Source organism: Trematomus bernacchii, unplaced genomic scaffold (genome assembly GCF_902827165.1).
Source record: "Trematomus bernacchii unplaced genomic scaffold, fTreBer1.1, whole genome shotgun sequence".
NCBI classification, from domain to species: domain Eukaryota; kingdom Metazoa; phylum Chordata; class Actinopteri; order Perciformes; family Nototheniidae; genus Trematomus; species Trematomus bernacchii.
Window position 1 is genome coordinate 9706 of NW_022987807.1, and position 16357 is coordinate 26062.

The 16357-nt window shown below is 40.3% G+C and overlaps 1 protein-coding gene across 1 annotated transcript in view; it reads right to left on the reverse strand.

Annotated features, from left to right (window-relative positions):
- Positions 1-1575: 1575 nt before the first annotated feature.
- LOC117498732 (polypeptide N-acetylgalactosaminyltransferase 9-like) overlaps positions 1576-16357 on the reverse strand; it is a 121267-nt gene continuing 106485 nt past the window's right edge. Inside the window, 4 exon segments of the mRNA XM_034150880.1 lie at positions 1576-1605; positions 2142-2237; positions 5546-5683; positions 10114-10299. Of these exon segments, the coding sequence (XP_034006771.1) occupies positions 1576-1605; positions 2142-2237; positions 5546-5683; positions 10114-10299 (450 nt within the window).

The window sequence follows — 16357 nt, forward strand, 5'->3', positions numbered from 1 at the left end:
AAAACACAAGTTCATTCCCACCAATGTATCTCCCAAATGTTAATTAATAATTCACTATATTTACATTTGACTGTAACTACCTCACTGTTGATTTGGGGAATCATATTCAAATCTGCCCTCAGTGTGTCTTGGGTTTGGTAAGCTGTTGATTTAAAAGCTTCAGTGGGTGTGTGAAAGAGATCTGCTAAATGAGAAGCAATCATGCAATCATTCTCTCTGTTGCACCGAGGCTTCCAGCGCTTATTAAACAAAAAGGTTTTCAACTTCCTGAAGATGAGAGTAATCACACCACATCCCCAAGTGTTAAAATGAATAATAATCAAAACAAATCTGAGAATGAGTGTTAACTTTAACAAGCAGGCCAAAGCAAGAAAACAATATTTAAAATAAAACTTGTAATGTTATTTTGGAAGAATCTGCACATGGACTCATTGCATTTGCTATTTTAACCCTGGACAATTGGCACAAATTGGTCTCACACTACCTCATTTCATTACTTTTTCTTCTAATTTCTTTCTTGAAATATATACGTTTATACTTATACATTTTCTGTTCATTCATTTATTTTCTTTAACTGTATTTTTTATATCATGTGCAAGGCCTCATCATCATGCTGCTGTGACAAACGAAAGCATTATTTTGGATGATTAAAGTATACGTAATCTAATAATCTACAGATGAATAATCGCATGATGGCCTGATAAACACAGCAGTAAACATCTCTCCAATTATAGATGTGTTTTTGTATATTTTCATACTGTTAAATAATGGTTGTGTCTGGGCCCATATTCCTAATCTTTAGATAGATTATGAGGGTGTCAAATTTCACATATCGCCATTATGTGTACTCGAAGTGGTTACCTGTTATAAATACCTTGGTATCTGGCTTGATGATTGCCTCTCTTTTAAACTTCAGGTCGATAATCTGCTTAGAAAGCTGAGGGTGAAGCTGAGGGTGAAGCTAGGTTTCTTTTTCAGAAACAAGTCCTGTTTCTCACTTGAGGCCAGGAAAAGGCTAGTCTCTGTGACCTTTTGACCTGTGCTGGACTATGGGGATCTGATTTATATGAATGCACCTGTCCATTGCGACCTGATCAAGTTAGATGCCGCCTATCACAGTGCACTGATATGTGTAACTACCTGTAAAGTATTAACTCATCGCTGTACCCTGTATGCCAGGGCAGGTCTGCCTTCACTTGTTCGGAGGCTCATTGGTACATGTTCATCTACAAAGCCATGCTGGGTAAACTCCCATCTTATATCTGCTCTCTGATCTCACAGAGAGTTGAAAGTAGCTATTGCCTAAGATCTCATGCTGTGGTTTTGTTACATGTGCCAAGTGCTAGGACTATTTTAGGTTCTAAAGCTTTTATGTGCGCAGCTCCTCTAGCTTGGAACACTCTGCACATTTTTTTGAAACTGAGCATTTTGGTTCCCCTGCATCATTTTAAAGCTCGGCTGGATGAAATGTTATTTGATACTCTTGGTACCTGTCATTGTGAATAGGTTTGTAAATTGTACCGCTGTAATTATGTTGTATGACGTCCTTTTTGTTTTCTGTTGTTTTTCTGTTTTTCATGTGTAACCAACGTGCTGCAGGTCTCCCTTGAAAAAGAGGTCGTTGATCTCAATGGGATTTCACCTGGTTAAATAAAGGCTACAAACAATGTCTTATGATTATACTTGTATTTCTAAGCTTTTGTGAATAAAGTGAATTGATATGACAAAAGCCTTCCCATAGAAATTGGGACACGCACGCACGCACGCACGCACGAACGCACCACACGCACGCACACGCACACACCACACACCACACACACACACACCACACACACACACACACACACACACACACACACACACACACACACACACACACACAACACACAACACACACACACACACACACACACACACACACACACACACACACACACACAACACACACACACACACACACACACACACACACACCACACACACACACACACACACACACACACACACACACACACACACACACACACACACACACACACACACACACACACACACACACACACACACACACACACACACACACACACACACACACACACACACACACACACACACACACACACACACACACACACACTGACCTGGGAGGACATGCCGTGGCAGGGGTAGAGGATGGCTTTGTCGTCGTCCTCAGATCCCTGATCCAGACAGTAGCCGCTCGCTTTGCTGTTCCTCACCTGAGACACAACAGGGATTCATGAGTGAATAATTAAAGGAGAAGGCAGTCTCAGGGGACTCCACAGTGTGAACAGAATACAACACACTCTGTCCTTAGACCTTCGAACCACACGCGGAAAAACTCACAAAGAAACTCCTCGATTAATCAGGAAAACCTTTTTAACTTTCTTGAGAGAATCAGAGAAGGATCCCTCTCCAAGGACGGACAGACGTGCAATATCCAATTATAACATAGACATTTTAAACGACAAAAATAATAATATGAACGCGTTCTAAAAACATGGGTGGAATGATGATGGAAAAAATCTTTCATGTGTGACCATTGGTATAATAATTAAGGGTTGACTTCTAAAGTTTGATATGTTGGGGGAATATGATGAGTTGTTTTGACAAGCATACACCACTCTCTGAGTGTTTCTCAATCTCGAGTAAAGCTGCTCCAGAGCCACTATTTCAAGCATACTACGTCATCGAGTGCCGCCGAAGTACTGTTCCAATCTCCAGCATACTTGGAAATCTACCAAGCCCGGCGTACTCCGTTTGGAGAAATATCGAGGCTGCACATGAGTAGACTCCGCGGTCTTAAAATACCCACAATGCTTTGCGCACGGACCAATTTCCCCAAATCTGTGGCGGAAGATGTAAGGCGGGGCCTCTCATATGACGCACACCTGCACACTTGCTAGCGTGTTCCACACTTCATTTTCCGAATGCCAGGAAGTATTCTTGACTCGCTTCTGAAGCAAGATGCTCGGCAGACATGTGCTACCAAGCAAGCGTACTCTCGATTGAGAAACACCCTCTGTCCTTAGATCTTCGAAGCACACGATTCATTGGGAGAAACATTTTGAACTTTGTTGAGAGCATCAGAGAAGGATCCCTCTCCCAGGATGGACAGACATGCAGTAGAAGTCATGTGTGCAGATTGAAAAGATAATCAAATTATAACATAGACATTTTAAATGACAAAAATAATAATATGAACGTATTTTAAAAACATGGATGGAAATATGATTGAGTGTGCGTCCAAAAAAGAGTGCAGGTGCATTGGTATCATGATTAAGGGTTGATTTGTCAAGTTGGATATTTTGGGGGAATATGGTCAGTTGTTCTGGCAAACATTAGATAAAGATTCAAACCGCTCTCCCATCGGCTCGTTAAATACGTTCAGCAAAATGTCTCTTGTGCATTTAGGTGTTGCTGTGCTGTGAGTAAAATGCAAGGGGTTGTTTTTACGCTAATAATAGGATATCCATGTTGCCCTTTTTCCCTATTTTGCAAAACTTATAGTCAACATATTAACGTAGTGTTAGTGAAACTTCAGTGTGTGCATGTGATTGGAAAAGATTCTTACTCATTGAGTCTAGTAGAGTGCCGAGCCGTGGTTAATTACAACTTTTTCCACTGTTCATGTAACACAGCCTCCCGTCTTGTTCACAGTCTTATATTGTCTATAAGTGATGACCTGGCCATGACAAGCGTCTTTGAGTTTTTAGATAAGCGCTATATAAGTGTCATGTATCATTATTATTATCATGCAGTGACCAAATCCCACTCCTCTCCCTCCAGGTCTGCAGACGGAGGACTGCTCTCATGAGCTCCGTACATCTTCATTTCCAGGGTGTGACATATCTATCATGTGCTGATGTCGGGAGGTTTCCACTCGGCCGCTCCGGTCAGCATGGCCGACTTTTGCTGAAGCTCGGAGACAGATGGGACTCACTTCTGCTGCTGTGGCGGCCATGTGGCGAAACACGAGGCTCGTCGACAGATTTGAAATAGTGCCACTTAAGTAGCTGCCACTCTGAGAAATTCATTTCCTGGGTGCCAGAGCCAAAACTGGCAGCAGGGGAAACAAAGAGAGGGGGGTTGAACATTCACACTGATGAATCTAGAGGTTAATTTGATGGATTCTGACATTGCAGTTGCAGAGCGTATTGATTTGCTTCTGTTTTCCATTTTTAAAATTGACGAAAAACTGTGAATTTCAGCAAACACTCTGGAGTGTGATCAATTCTTCCACCTGTCATAATCCTGTTTCCCCCCCATCTGTGCTGAGTGCGCCGCCGAGCCCCTAACAATCAGGTTGGAATGGAAAACTAATAAGTGTTTAATTAAAACTCATTCTGAGGAAATTGCATGTAATCCTGAGTCGTGATGCTGCATCGCTCCAGCAAGGAGACACCTTCACCTCAGAGTGGAAACAGTGAGTCATATTATGAGCTCTCATCAGTTTATCTGCACATCTCAGTTTGTGTTTGACCACAGTTTAGTTCAAACCAGAGGTGGAAGAAGTACTCAGACCTTTCACCTGTGTAAAAGTAGTAATAGCTATGGAAGCTGAGCCATGCAAACAAGCTATATCTGCGCAGAACATTTCCATTAGGAGAAAAGCACTGCAGTTTCAAAAACGATGCAAATACAGAAACACAAATTAGCCAAAACACATTCAAATTAAGAAATAACTTGACAACACATGCACAGCCTTTACTAAAAGCTTCAAACTAAACGCTGCAAGATTGCTCAAAACACAACGGAAACCAGGGGACACTAAAAAGCGACGCACACATCTGGGACATGAACTCTTATTGATGTTGGGGGGATTTGTCGCTGGAAACTTGCCTAAAATGTAAGTTTTATCGGCTTATTTTAACAATGCGATCACATGATGCCTTCCATTACTATTGCAGATCTGCTGTAAACTAGCAAGCTCACGTAGCTAATCTACAATGACCTTTCCATACAGCCATGTACACTTCGTTAATTCATAACAGAACATCATAATTGAATAGTTGATTCATATTTTGTATTAATGATATCAACCTGCAAAGGAACTAGTACCTTATGTTGCTGAATATTGTCAAATAAAGGTAGTGTAGAGTAGTAAAAAAAGATTTGCCTCCAAAATGAGTGGAAGTACAAGTACATAAGTACAATACTTGAGTAGATATAGTTACGTTCCAACAATGCAAACTACAACAGATATCAACTAGGTGCCAACATTCGTGTTTCAGGGCATTTTCTCTCGGAAAGACACAAGAAATCCTGGCACTGCAACGCTGAAGAATTCATCAAGATTCACTGATACTCCTCTTTAAACCACATCCTCTGTAAACCCCAGCTCTGTGATAGATTTAAGATAACATAAGATGTACTTTATTGATCCCAATTTGGGAAATGTTGGCGTTGCAGCAGCATACAAAACAAGGCATTGCACATAAGTAGAAATTAAAAGAGTAGAAATAAACAACACATGATGATGATGAAGCCAAACTAACATACAGAATATTTCCAATAAGCGTCTCACCTCTCCGTATGTGATGGTGTTGTTGTAGATCCGCATCTCGGGGTAGACGTGTTCGAGGTACCAGCGGAAACTCCGACACTGGAGCCTCTTCCTCAGGGCCACGCGCTCTGAGACATCTCCGAAATCCACCCCGGGGTTCTGTCAACAACACAGAGGCGGAAACAAAGCTCTCACAGCCGGCGGGCACTTCACTTAAAGTTCACCTATTATGCAAAATCCACTTATTCATGTCTCTTCTACATCAACATGTGTCCCCTCTGTGGAAAGAGACTCTGAACGTTTCAGGAACAAAGATTCTCTCTCTTTTTGTCCTGATCCATTTATATAAAAACCTGTCTGAAAATGAGCTGATCAGATTTTGGCCACTTGATGATGTCATAACGATGTTTTGGCTTGTGTAACCATTAGCCACCTCTTCCCACATTAAACAAAAAAAAAAAAATTGCTACCTAAAGCTACGTCGTGTGATGTCTGTATTTGCTTCCCCTGTCGCGAGTTCTGATCGCTCAGTGATGATACTTATATTTCTAGAATCTGGAATCTCAGCTTGTTAGCACAGTTTATGCTGTAGAAACTATGTCCAGGACAAGGTGTTTGGAAGTTTTGGAAGATTCATAGCTAACCACACTGAAGTTATGGAGGTATTGATCAGTCTTCTCATATTTTTAAGCCTCAAATTGTCCTCCCCCCCCCCCTCTAACATCACCAGAAGTCATAATTTAGGGGGTCTTTTCTCAAAAAAATGCCCCCTAGTATTGTTTGATCACCATTTCCACAGCCCCACCTAAAATATTTTCCACCAGCCGCCACTGAACCAAGGTAACCCCCCCCCCCCCCCCCACCTTATCACCTGAATGTCCTCCTAGAGCACCATTGTGTTCTTTTTAACCAAATATCTCTCAGAGGGGCGTGGGGAGGGGCTCCTTATTTTCATCTAAAGTAACAGACAGAGAATCAGCACTTTTGAAACAGGGCTGGAACAGAGGGGATTATGGGATGCTGCAATGATCTGTTTGGTGTTTCAGCCAATCAGAGACAGGCTCTGTATAGCCAAACACTTCAGAGACATGTTTTGTATATATCTGAGAACTATAATATATTGATGAAAAACAGTATAATAGGGGACCTTTAAGAGAGAGTACAAGTACATGCTCCTGGAGAACAGGGAGGTGCAGCAGTGAGGAGGTGCTGAGAGGACGCAGCATCAGTTAGCGAGAGACGGATAGATGCGCCTGTCATGTGGGACCTTTATTGTTCTTTCATTAGACGTGATCTGCGCTGAGCAAATTCTAATCAGCTGCTTAATTATGAGCCCTCACGGCCCTGCTGACGCATGGAGGTGGCTTCCAGATTGATTAGGGGAAGGCCTAATAGCTGCAGAGGCATGATCCTGATGCACACACACACACACACACACACACACACACACACACACACACACACACAAAAAGCATCTTATAAAGAGTAAATATGTAACTGAAAGAGCTTTAGTGTGGTTTGCAGAGGTCAACAGGTATAAAAAGAGATTCAAAACATTTTAATCTTCATCTGTGTCTGTTTTAAAAGGATCTTAAAGCAGCAATTTTTATAAAATATGTCACACTTGACTAAACTAAATGTCGGGGAACTAAAAACAAGCTGAAACTCTACTATGAAATGCATCTAATTTTCATCATTACATTGTACTTTGTCATATATCTTAAATCCAATATACTTCTTAGACTGATGTATAAATGTTTTGGGACCATTTGGGTGAGATTAGTTGTAGGCTATTTGGTGAGCAAATTAGATTTTTAGCTTGTAAATGTTTCTTTGTAATACATGAACTCTCTCCAATTATAGATGTGTTTGTAATTTATATTTTAATACTTTCATTGTAGTGTTCGGGTCCCATTTCACATATCTCCATTATGTCTTGTATTCTTAACCTTTTGTGAATAAACTGAATTGAATATGACAAAAGACTTCACATAGAAATTGGTGCACAACATATACAATCACACACACAACACACACACACACACACACACACACACACACACACACACACACACACACATACACATACACATACACACACACACACACACACACACACACACACACACACACACACACACACACACACACACACACACACACACATACATACATACACTCACTCATCAGTCTCCCCTCTCTGCAGGAGTCTATACAACCAGCTGCTGAACTTGCTTTCAACATCTGTTAATAATGGGTTGTAAATGTCTAATTTATTTTATTTTTCTCGCACCATAAAGTGACACTAACAAATGCATTCAATCTCACTGAGATGTTGTTTTGTATTTGGAAATGGGGCTGCCCACTGTGGTGAATCATAAAGCCTTCCCCCACTGAAGTAATTGTGCTCTCAGCGGGAACCTTAGACAATAACAAGAATCTGTGATTGTGTGTATGGGCGTGTGGGGGGGAAGCAGAGATGGAGGGGGGTAGATGGAATAATCGTAACGTTAGGTCTTTGTACTGTACACAAAATAACTCTGCGCCACAGGACAGCTGGGGTAATAACGTGCCATGCCACTGTGTTTGTAATTACACTGGAGAAAGGCAGCAGTCTGATTGACTAGTTTGTCAAAGTTCCCCCTCCTCCTTTCCTTACACCCACTCCTCAACATATCCTCCATTCTTCACTCACACATCAGCTTCAACACTTCTGCTGCTGGTGCTTCCTACCTGAACTTTGTGAGTACTTATGTAGTGATGTTTACGCCATTTTTCTATCTAGACGACATGCAGGCATCAGACGTGTGCTTAGCCTCTTAAAGAAAGAAGCAGTGATCACATATTCTGTAGGCCGACCCTGAAGTTACCATCGCAATCGCTCCCCCGACAAAAAGCTAATGGGTTTTATCCATTGGACTTCCAAATATAAGATAAGATAAGATATACTTTATTGATCGCAAACTGGGAATTTCTTTCAACAAATAAGGTATGTGGCAAACGGCTCAATAATACGTAGCCTACATGTTTTTTCTCAGCCGGATAATCTCCGCTTATTAAAATGACTTGTTGATTATTGAAGTCTAAATGCAATTGTTAGAAGTAAAAAGCTAACGTTAGGCTATAAAGGAACTACAGCACGGTCACATGACTTCACATCACCACCGCTAAGCTAAAGGTGGCTAAGGTTGGGCGTGATGACGTTTAGTCGTCTCATTTAGACAGTTTTGGGGTATTTCCTGATGTACTTTAGGTCACAGACATGTTTTGTAAGCAGACCTTATTTCAGGCTCTTAACCAAACACATAAAAATGCCTATTGACTTCAAGAGGAGGGAACAGGAAACTAACGAGTGGGCTTGACCTTATTTTAGGTATCTAACCAAAACACATTTTAACCACTGCTTACTTCGAGAACAAGGGACCCAAAGTGTTAAAATGCTCAATTCCAAATGATACGACTCATTCCCTGCACCACTTTTAAACCTGTACCCCAAAGCCATTGATACGTGTACCTGTTTCCACACATGTTCAGGTTTTCTGAATGTAAATCAAGAGAGATCAAACATATAAAGATTGTCAAAATGGAAGTGGAAAAATTACTCATCTCCTGGTTTGAGGACTCAATCCTGCACTACTCATACAGTTTCATATCAAGTGTTGTTTGGGCAGTATTCAGAGGCCTTCACTGACAATCATCTCATTCTGCATGGCTGAGGAGGCAATTAGGATTCAAAATTAAACTCTTTATTTGTAAAAGTAGCTGTTTATTATGTCTCAAAGACGCTTGAAAGCAATTAAACCAAAGTAATGTGTATGAAAATAGATTGATTAGACATGAGGCTCATCTCATTCACTTGGTTTGGAGAGCGACTCCTCTGCTCGGCTGCCAGTGTGAAGGTCAAATGGGATGAAATGTGAATTTTGAATTTCTCTCGGCTCGTGTCTCCGGAGACCCCGGCTGCGTGTCTGAATGAGCAATGAAGGAGGGAAGGGTCTCAAATAACCAGAGGGGGGAAGTAGTGGAGTACAAATACTTCGTTACTGTACTCAAGTAAATGTTTCTGGTATCAGTACTTTACTTCCCTACTTATTTTTCTGACGACTTTTTACTTCTTACATTGTTAACACAAATACCTGAACTTTCTACTTCTTACATTTCCCAAACAGGTTTGTTCCTTTAGTTTGAATGTGTGTTTGGTGGCGTGATCATTATTATTTAGAGTCATTGCGTGCCTATTGATTTGAACACGATCCGTGTATCCATCATTTCCTGGTCTTCTCTAAAGAAGAGGGACCAATGAAAACCTTGTCATGTTGCCGTTGTTCAGCATGGAAACATTCATTAGCTAACAATGACATTATTGTTCTATTAATATAAAGGGAGGTCAGGTACTCTTTAAAACAGCTGCTAGCTATGGGTACTTTTTACTGAAGTACATTTCGAAGCCCATACTTCTTTACTTTTACTTGAGTAAAGAAGTTTAGTCAGTACTTCTACTTTTACCAGAGTATTTTTAAACACGAGTATCTGTACTTCTACTTGAGTAAAGGATGTGTATACTTTTGCCTTCTCTGCAAATAACTTACGTTCATGGGGATGTTCCAGGCCATGTAGACGTGCGATTTGTATTCATCCATCCACACCTCGGCGGCCCGCAGTGCGTTGCGCTTGGCGTAGTAATCTATGTCGTTGTTGTAGGGCTTCTTGGTTCGCTCGATGTGAGCCACTCTGGCGCAGGGAAGGACCTCCATACTGCCTCCACACTGCCACACCTACAGGAACAGAGAGAGAGTCCATTAAATGTGGATTCACACAGAAATGTCGCACTTTACTGCTATTTGGAAGATGGTATGGAGATATTGAGACTTTTTTTGCAATAAAGTGCATCTTAAAAGTGTAAACTGCAAACTGTTACAGAAGAAAAACTAGTTACAGGAACAGTTACAGAATGATTTATCTATATATCATATTCCATTTACTTGTATATAGACTCTTCTTGCCCTATTCATATTTACTTGCATATCTCAAAACATTCTCTTGCACAATTTAATCGGTTTTATCTGTTATATTTGTTGCCATGATGTGCATTTTAAAAGTGCAGTACAAAAAAAAACTACAAGCAACACAGGGATTGAAAGATATTTATGATTTATTACAATTTGGGTTTTTATTCATTCAGTCATTGTTCCTACAGAGTGAGATGCTGGACTATAGCATCAGTGCTACAACAAAGGTGATTGGGACTAGAAAGGGCTGTCAACAAATCTGATGAATTGCAAACAAGCTAGATGATTATAAGACTGTACGTAGTTTAAGGTCAAAACAACATACCCACCAATAACTGAAGGTCAATGGTGACAGATCAGCAAACAGTGATGAATGTTTGCAACACTTTTAGCAACATCAACACATTTTAAGATCTCAGCGATCTTTGAGTGTGGTCAAGTTTTATGTTGGCCAAAGGTCATCAGTTAAACCTGGAAATGAAGGGATTGGTTTCACAAGAAGCTTAACATGTATAGGTGAACTTTCCTTCAGCTGTACACTCTCCCATTAAACGCATCTACCTACGTTTAGACAATTTAATTAAATACATGTCTGACCATCAAGTTCCACCCATTTTCAACACTGCAAAGATCACATCTGTCTCATTGACACCACAAATCCCATTTAAGCTGTCTGAGTTAATGTCCAGCTTTGCTAGTTGCCGACTACAAACAATCCTCCTAAACCACTGAGTGTGCCAATCCAGAACAGATACGCTCCACTGACACAGAACCGGAGATCTCTTTCTGATTACCTGGATAACCTGTCCTCTTCAAACAGCAGGGTAAGGACCAATAGCTACTCCAAAAGTAAAAGGCTAGAGGGAAAGCTAACAACTGGGCCTGAAACTCTGATTGTGGGTGACTCTGCTGTAAGAGATGTAAAAAGTCTGTGTAGTAAGAACAACACCAAAGTACTCTGTTTTGCCAAGGATATGGTCTCTGTCTTGGCTGAGAATATCCTGCATATTGGGACTGAACATCCGACTGTGAAAAATGTGGTACTGCCTATTGGAACAAATGATGTTGTGAACAACAGTCAGAAGTGCTGAAAGAAGACTTTAAATGTTTGTTGGAAACTGTCAGCTCTCTAAATGCGGAGGTGTTCATCAGTGGCCCTCTACCGCCAGTCAGAAGAGGAGTGGAGAGATTCAGCAGATTGTTTGCACTGAACACCTGGCTGTCAACTGCCTGTACTGACCATTCTGTCCATTTTATTGACAATTTTTACTTTTTCTTGGACCGCAGACATCTTTTTAAGGCAGATGGAGTTTGCCTGAACAAGTCAGGAGTTAAATTGTTTATCTCTAACATATTCAACAGCCTGCGTCATCAATCTGTTCCCTCTGCCAAGGACAAGCAACAAGAGGAATCAAAACAGGAGAAAGACACAACACATCGCGCAGAAAACCTTGAAGAAGTATCACTGCACCTGCCTGAGGAATGTCTTTATTCATTATGGGAGACCTATGAGACAAATGGAGGAGTCTCAACCGCCCTTCAACCCCCCTACCAAGACCTTTGAGGATACTCTTCCTTCATCCCCCAGCGCTCTCTTCTCTCCGCTCACCCTTTCACACTCACCCCCCCCCTCCTGGAGTTTGATGAACACATGAAGGAGATACACAGGGTTAGCAGCATGTCTTTGACCCCCGTCCCTCAACGACGCCCACCAGAATCACCGAAGCAGAGACGCGCACCATCTCCCCCGTCTTCATCACCATGCCTACCACAATCATCCGGACCAAAACATCCTCCCCCCCTTCAAGACAGCATCTGCGGTCTCCGAAGCCTGATAAGGATGTGTGTGTACAAAACGCAGCAAACTCTAACTGATATGTGCTGGGTCCGGGCGCAAGGGCACTCTCAACTCTTTCCAGGACAAGCCGGGGCCCTACCTGCAAGTAGCTCTGCGATATCTGTGTTGATAGGTAATAGATTGAGAGCGGTGAATCAGCTTAGAAACAGGAAGCGCTCAAACGTTTGTGTGAGTTTATCACATTTAGCAGTGATTCCATGTCAGCCACAGCTTGTCACAAAGAAACTGACTGATAGTGTATTCAACAAACTTAAACTAGCTTTATTAAATGTCAGGTCTTTGGCAGGAAAAACATTTTTAATCAATGATTTTATCACTGAGCACAATCTCGATGTTATGTTTTTAACGGAAACTTGGATTTAACAAAATAACAGTGCAGCTGTTCTTATCGAATCAACCCCTCCCAACTTTAGTTTTATGAGTCAGGAAAGAATGCATAAGAAAGGAGGTGGAGTTGCTATTTTGTTCAATGATTCCATTCAATGCAGGAAGACATCTATGGGAACTTTGCTTCTTTTGAATATGTGGCTCTTCAGCTGAAATGCTCCTCTCGAGCTCTGTTCCTAAATATCTGTATAGACCACCCAAATACTGTGTAAGCTTTTTTGATGACTTTACTGAACTACTGTCTATAGTGTGTATCGACTTTATGTTTATTTTATTATCTTTGCTTTTTAATGACTGTTTTTAATTGCCATTTTCTGATGGTCTTTCATTTTTGTAAAGTACTTTGAATTGCCTTGTGTTGAAAGGTGCTATATAAATAAACTTGCCTTGCGTAAAAGTAGGATTTGGTGGAGTGGACTGGAAGAAATCATCTGCTTCTGAACTTTTGATCAGAAACAGGAAAGTTAAGAAATTTGCCGTTTTGGCCCCGTAAAGTGAAGTTGTGTGTTGTCTTTGCTTGCTTTCGCTGCCGCGAGTTTTGGTCGCACAGTGATGATACTTATATCATTGGAATCTGTGGAATCTCAGATCGCAGATCTGATGAAGTATACAATATTTCTACCGTGAGTTATGTGCTAAGTGCGTTAGCACTCTTTCACTTAGTGCTAATTCAGAGGTTAGACTTGTGTTTTATTTCGGTAAAAATTGTTCATATCGTCAGGTAGCTGAGTTTCTTCCTGTTAAGTGGGTATGACACATTCATAGTTTGTTAAATGTTATGAAGCCCTCAGACGCTGTTACTTGCAAGATGTTGCGGGGGCTCCCGGGCTTAACAGGTTAACAACTAGACTTCACTTTCACCTTTTTCCCATGAGTGTTTACTGTATTGCGATAGATGACATTTTCTTGTTTCCTGATTTTTTTTCTGCACTGATTTCAAACTATTACATGTCATTTTGATGATTCCCATAGAGGGACTTGTGTTGGAAATGAGTTTTAACTGTATGAACATTATCAGTCCATCACACATAGCTCCCATGACTGTCAATGTTTCTCTGTACTTGTCTTTAGAAAATAAATATATAAAACAAAGGTCGAACATGCATTTTTAACACTTTGCCAGTTCTACCACGTTCATGCCAGGATCCTCTGTACTCATGCAGCTCACTGATTAACATATGAGATGTATGCATGGACACACAGACATCTGCTATTAAAGGTTCCAGCGCTCAGAAATGCCAAACCAAATGCTCCAAACACACACACCATCCAACACACTGAAATGTCAGGAGAGAGCAGATTTCTCTTTCAAAAAGATGACAAAACGTGGACTTGGGTAAAGGCTTGATTGTATCTCCTTTCCATGAACGCTGCACACTTAAGACTTTCCAAATTAGAAAATGTAAGGAGCTGAATGTTATTGAATTACTTGATTGTTTCTATGTTAACAAATGCTCAGCTTGTTTCAACACTGCAGTAAAAAAGTTGAAAACCTTCATGTTATTTTGTCTTGTTTTCTGTCTAACTAGTTATAAATAAAACACTGAAAACAGAGTGGTTACCAAGGTTAGAGTAAGATACAAATTAGAAGTGACCTAAAAGTTAGTTTCTGAATAACTCTGAATCAAGGACACAGTTTCCCTGGTGATATGTTCCTTCATCCCCATGAATATTGGTTTATTTTGAGACTGCACAAAATCTGCCAACAAAATCCTCACTAGAGCTCCAAGTGTGTATTAATCCACAGCTGAAAATAGTCCCCAACAAATACACTATGTATCCCTATTTCATTAACGTTTGCTAAAAGCTGCACTGCCCAAAAAACTACAATGCAGAACTGCAGTTTAGCTGTCTTTTAATTGTATTCTAGTATATATTCGTTACCATGCATTACATTTATCTGGAAAAGAGAAAATATGATTTATTCAAGATTTAGCTGAAATAAATCAAATAAATAGTGTTGTTTTTGTATTTGTTTTGTATTTATTATGATAACTGTTGAAGTCAAACTTTGAAAGCAGGTAATAAAGTAAGTACTGAAGTAGCTTTAGGTCAGTGTATTGGTACGGAGCCAGGTGAGCTAGAGTCACTCAATACGAAGGCATCTAAACAAAAACAGGAGGAACAAACGAGAAACAAATCTAGTGTTGATTTAATTTTGTATTTATTATTATTAGTTGAATTCTCAGACTACATCTCTGGTGACTTGCAATTAAAAGCAACAAGTTAAACTAAGACAGGAGAAACAAACGTGAAAGACATGAAATTGTCAGTGTTGTTGTTGAGTGACGACACTAGTTTTTATTGATTGAGGACACTAGACTTTAACTCACATGTGTCAAACTCAAGGCCCGGGGGCCAAATCAGGCCCTTGGTGGATTTAATTTCGGCCTGCAGGATAATTTTTAATTACTATTAGATCTGGCCCGCCGGTATATTGCACCCACACCTTCACTCAATCCTGAGGGTTTCCTCAGCTCAGAGCCTGACCCCAAACATTGATGAACTTGCACCCAAGATGAGATGCCAAGTATCTGGCTTGAACTAGCATCACAGAGCAGCACACTGAGTTTACATGGATGTTTCCTTCTGCACTTTTTTTCTTGAGACAACAGAGCATGTTTGGTTTTCTCTTTGAGGGAAATAGTTTTTTTGAAGCTGTTGGCCTGTGGAAAAATGTAATCATAAGAAATGACTCTGGAAAAGCTGCAGATAGAGCCATAAGAAATGAATGCAACTGATTATTTAATGTTTAATGTTGTTTTTATAGGTAATAATTTAAGCTTTGTTAGTTCCAGGTTTAATATGTGCAATAAGTTCATTTCAATAAGTTCTGCAATAAACATTGAACCAGTCCGGCCCTCAACTAGCACCGATTTTTTTATTTTGGCCCACTATGTATTTTAGTTTGACACCCCTGCTTTAACTTAACACTAAGGGGAATAAGTCTCTACTTGACTTCATACATAATAAATCAGGGTATTTTTTTACTATAAAGGCTTGAAATCGCCTACAGTATGTTCTGGGTGACCTTTTCAATTAAACCAGATCTTTATTTTGCTAACATTTTCCTGTTTTTTAGGAGTGCTAGAAGCGAAGGAATTTTACATAACTTTTAAAATTAAGGTCGTTTTTTTGCCCCTAGAGGCTAGAGTATCTTCTGGAACCTTTGTTAATGTTTAACCAGATCTAATAATAATAAATGTTTAAATATATATCCTGACTGAATGTGATTATATGTTATTGCTCACTCACTTTGAGCTTTAGTCTGTTCGGGAAATGTTTTTCTGTCTTACTATTCTTTGTTGTTGTTATTGTATTTTCTTTTTAGGGTTAGGGTTAGGGTTAGGGTTTTAAAGTTTGAATGTGATTCTTGTGTTTTCTTTTCAGTTGTCGGTGACATTTGGGGCGGATCCAAGAAAAGGAAGGGTTAGGGTTAAATAACGACACCGTGGCGTTTTCAAGGCGGCTATCTCCTGAACACAACGTTCTTTCTGTTGTTGGAGTACGCGGTTTCTCTCAAGCAAAGTCATTATCTCTGCATCCTTCTCATCAAAAAAACGTTCCTTCTGTTGTTCC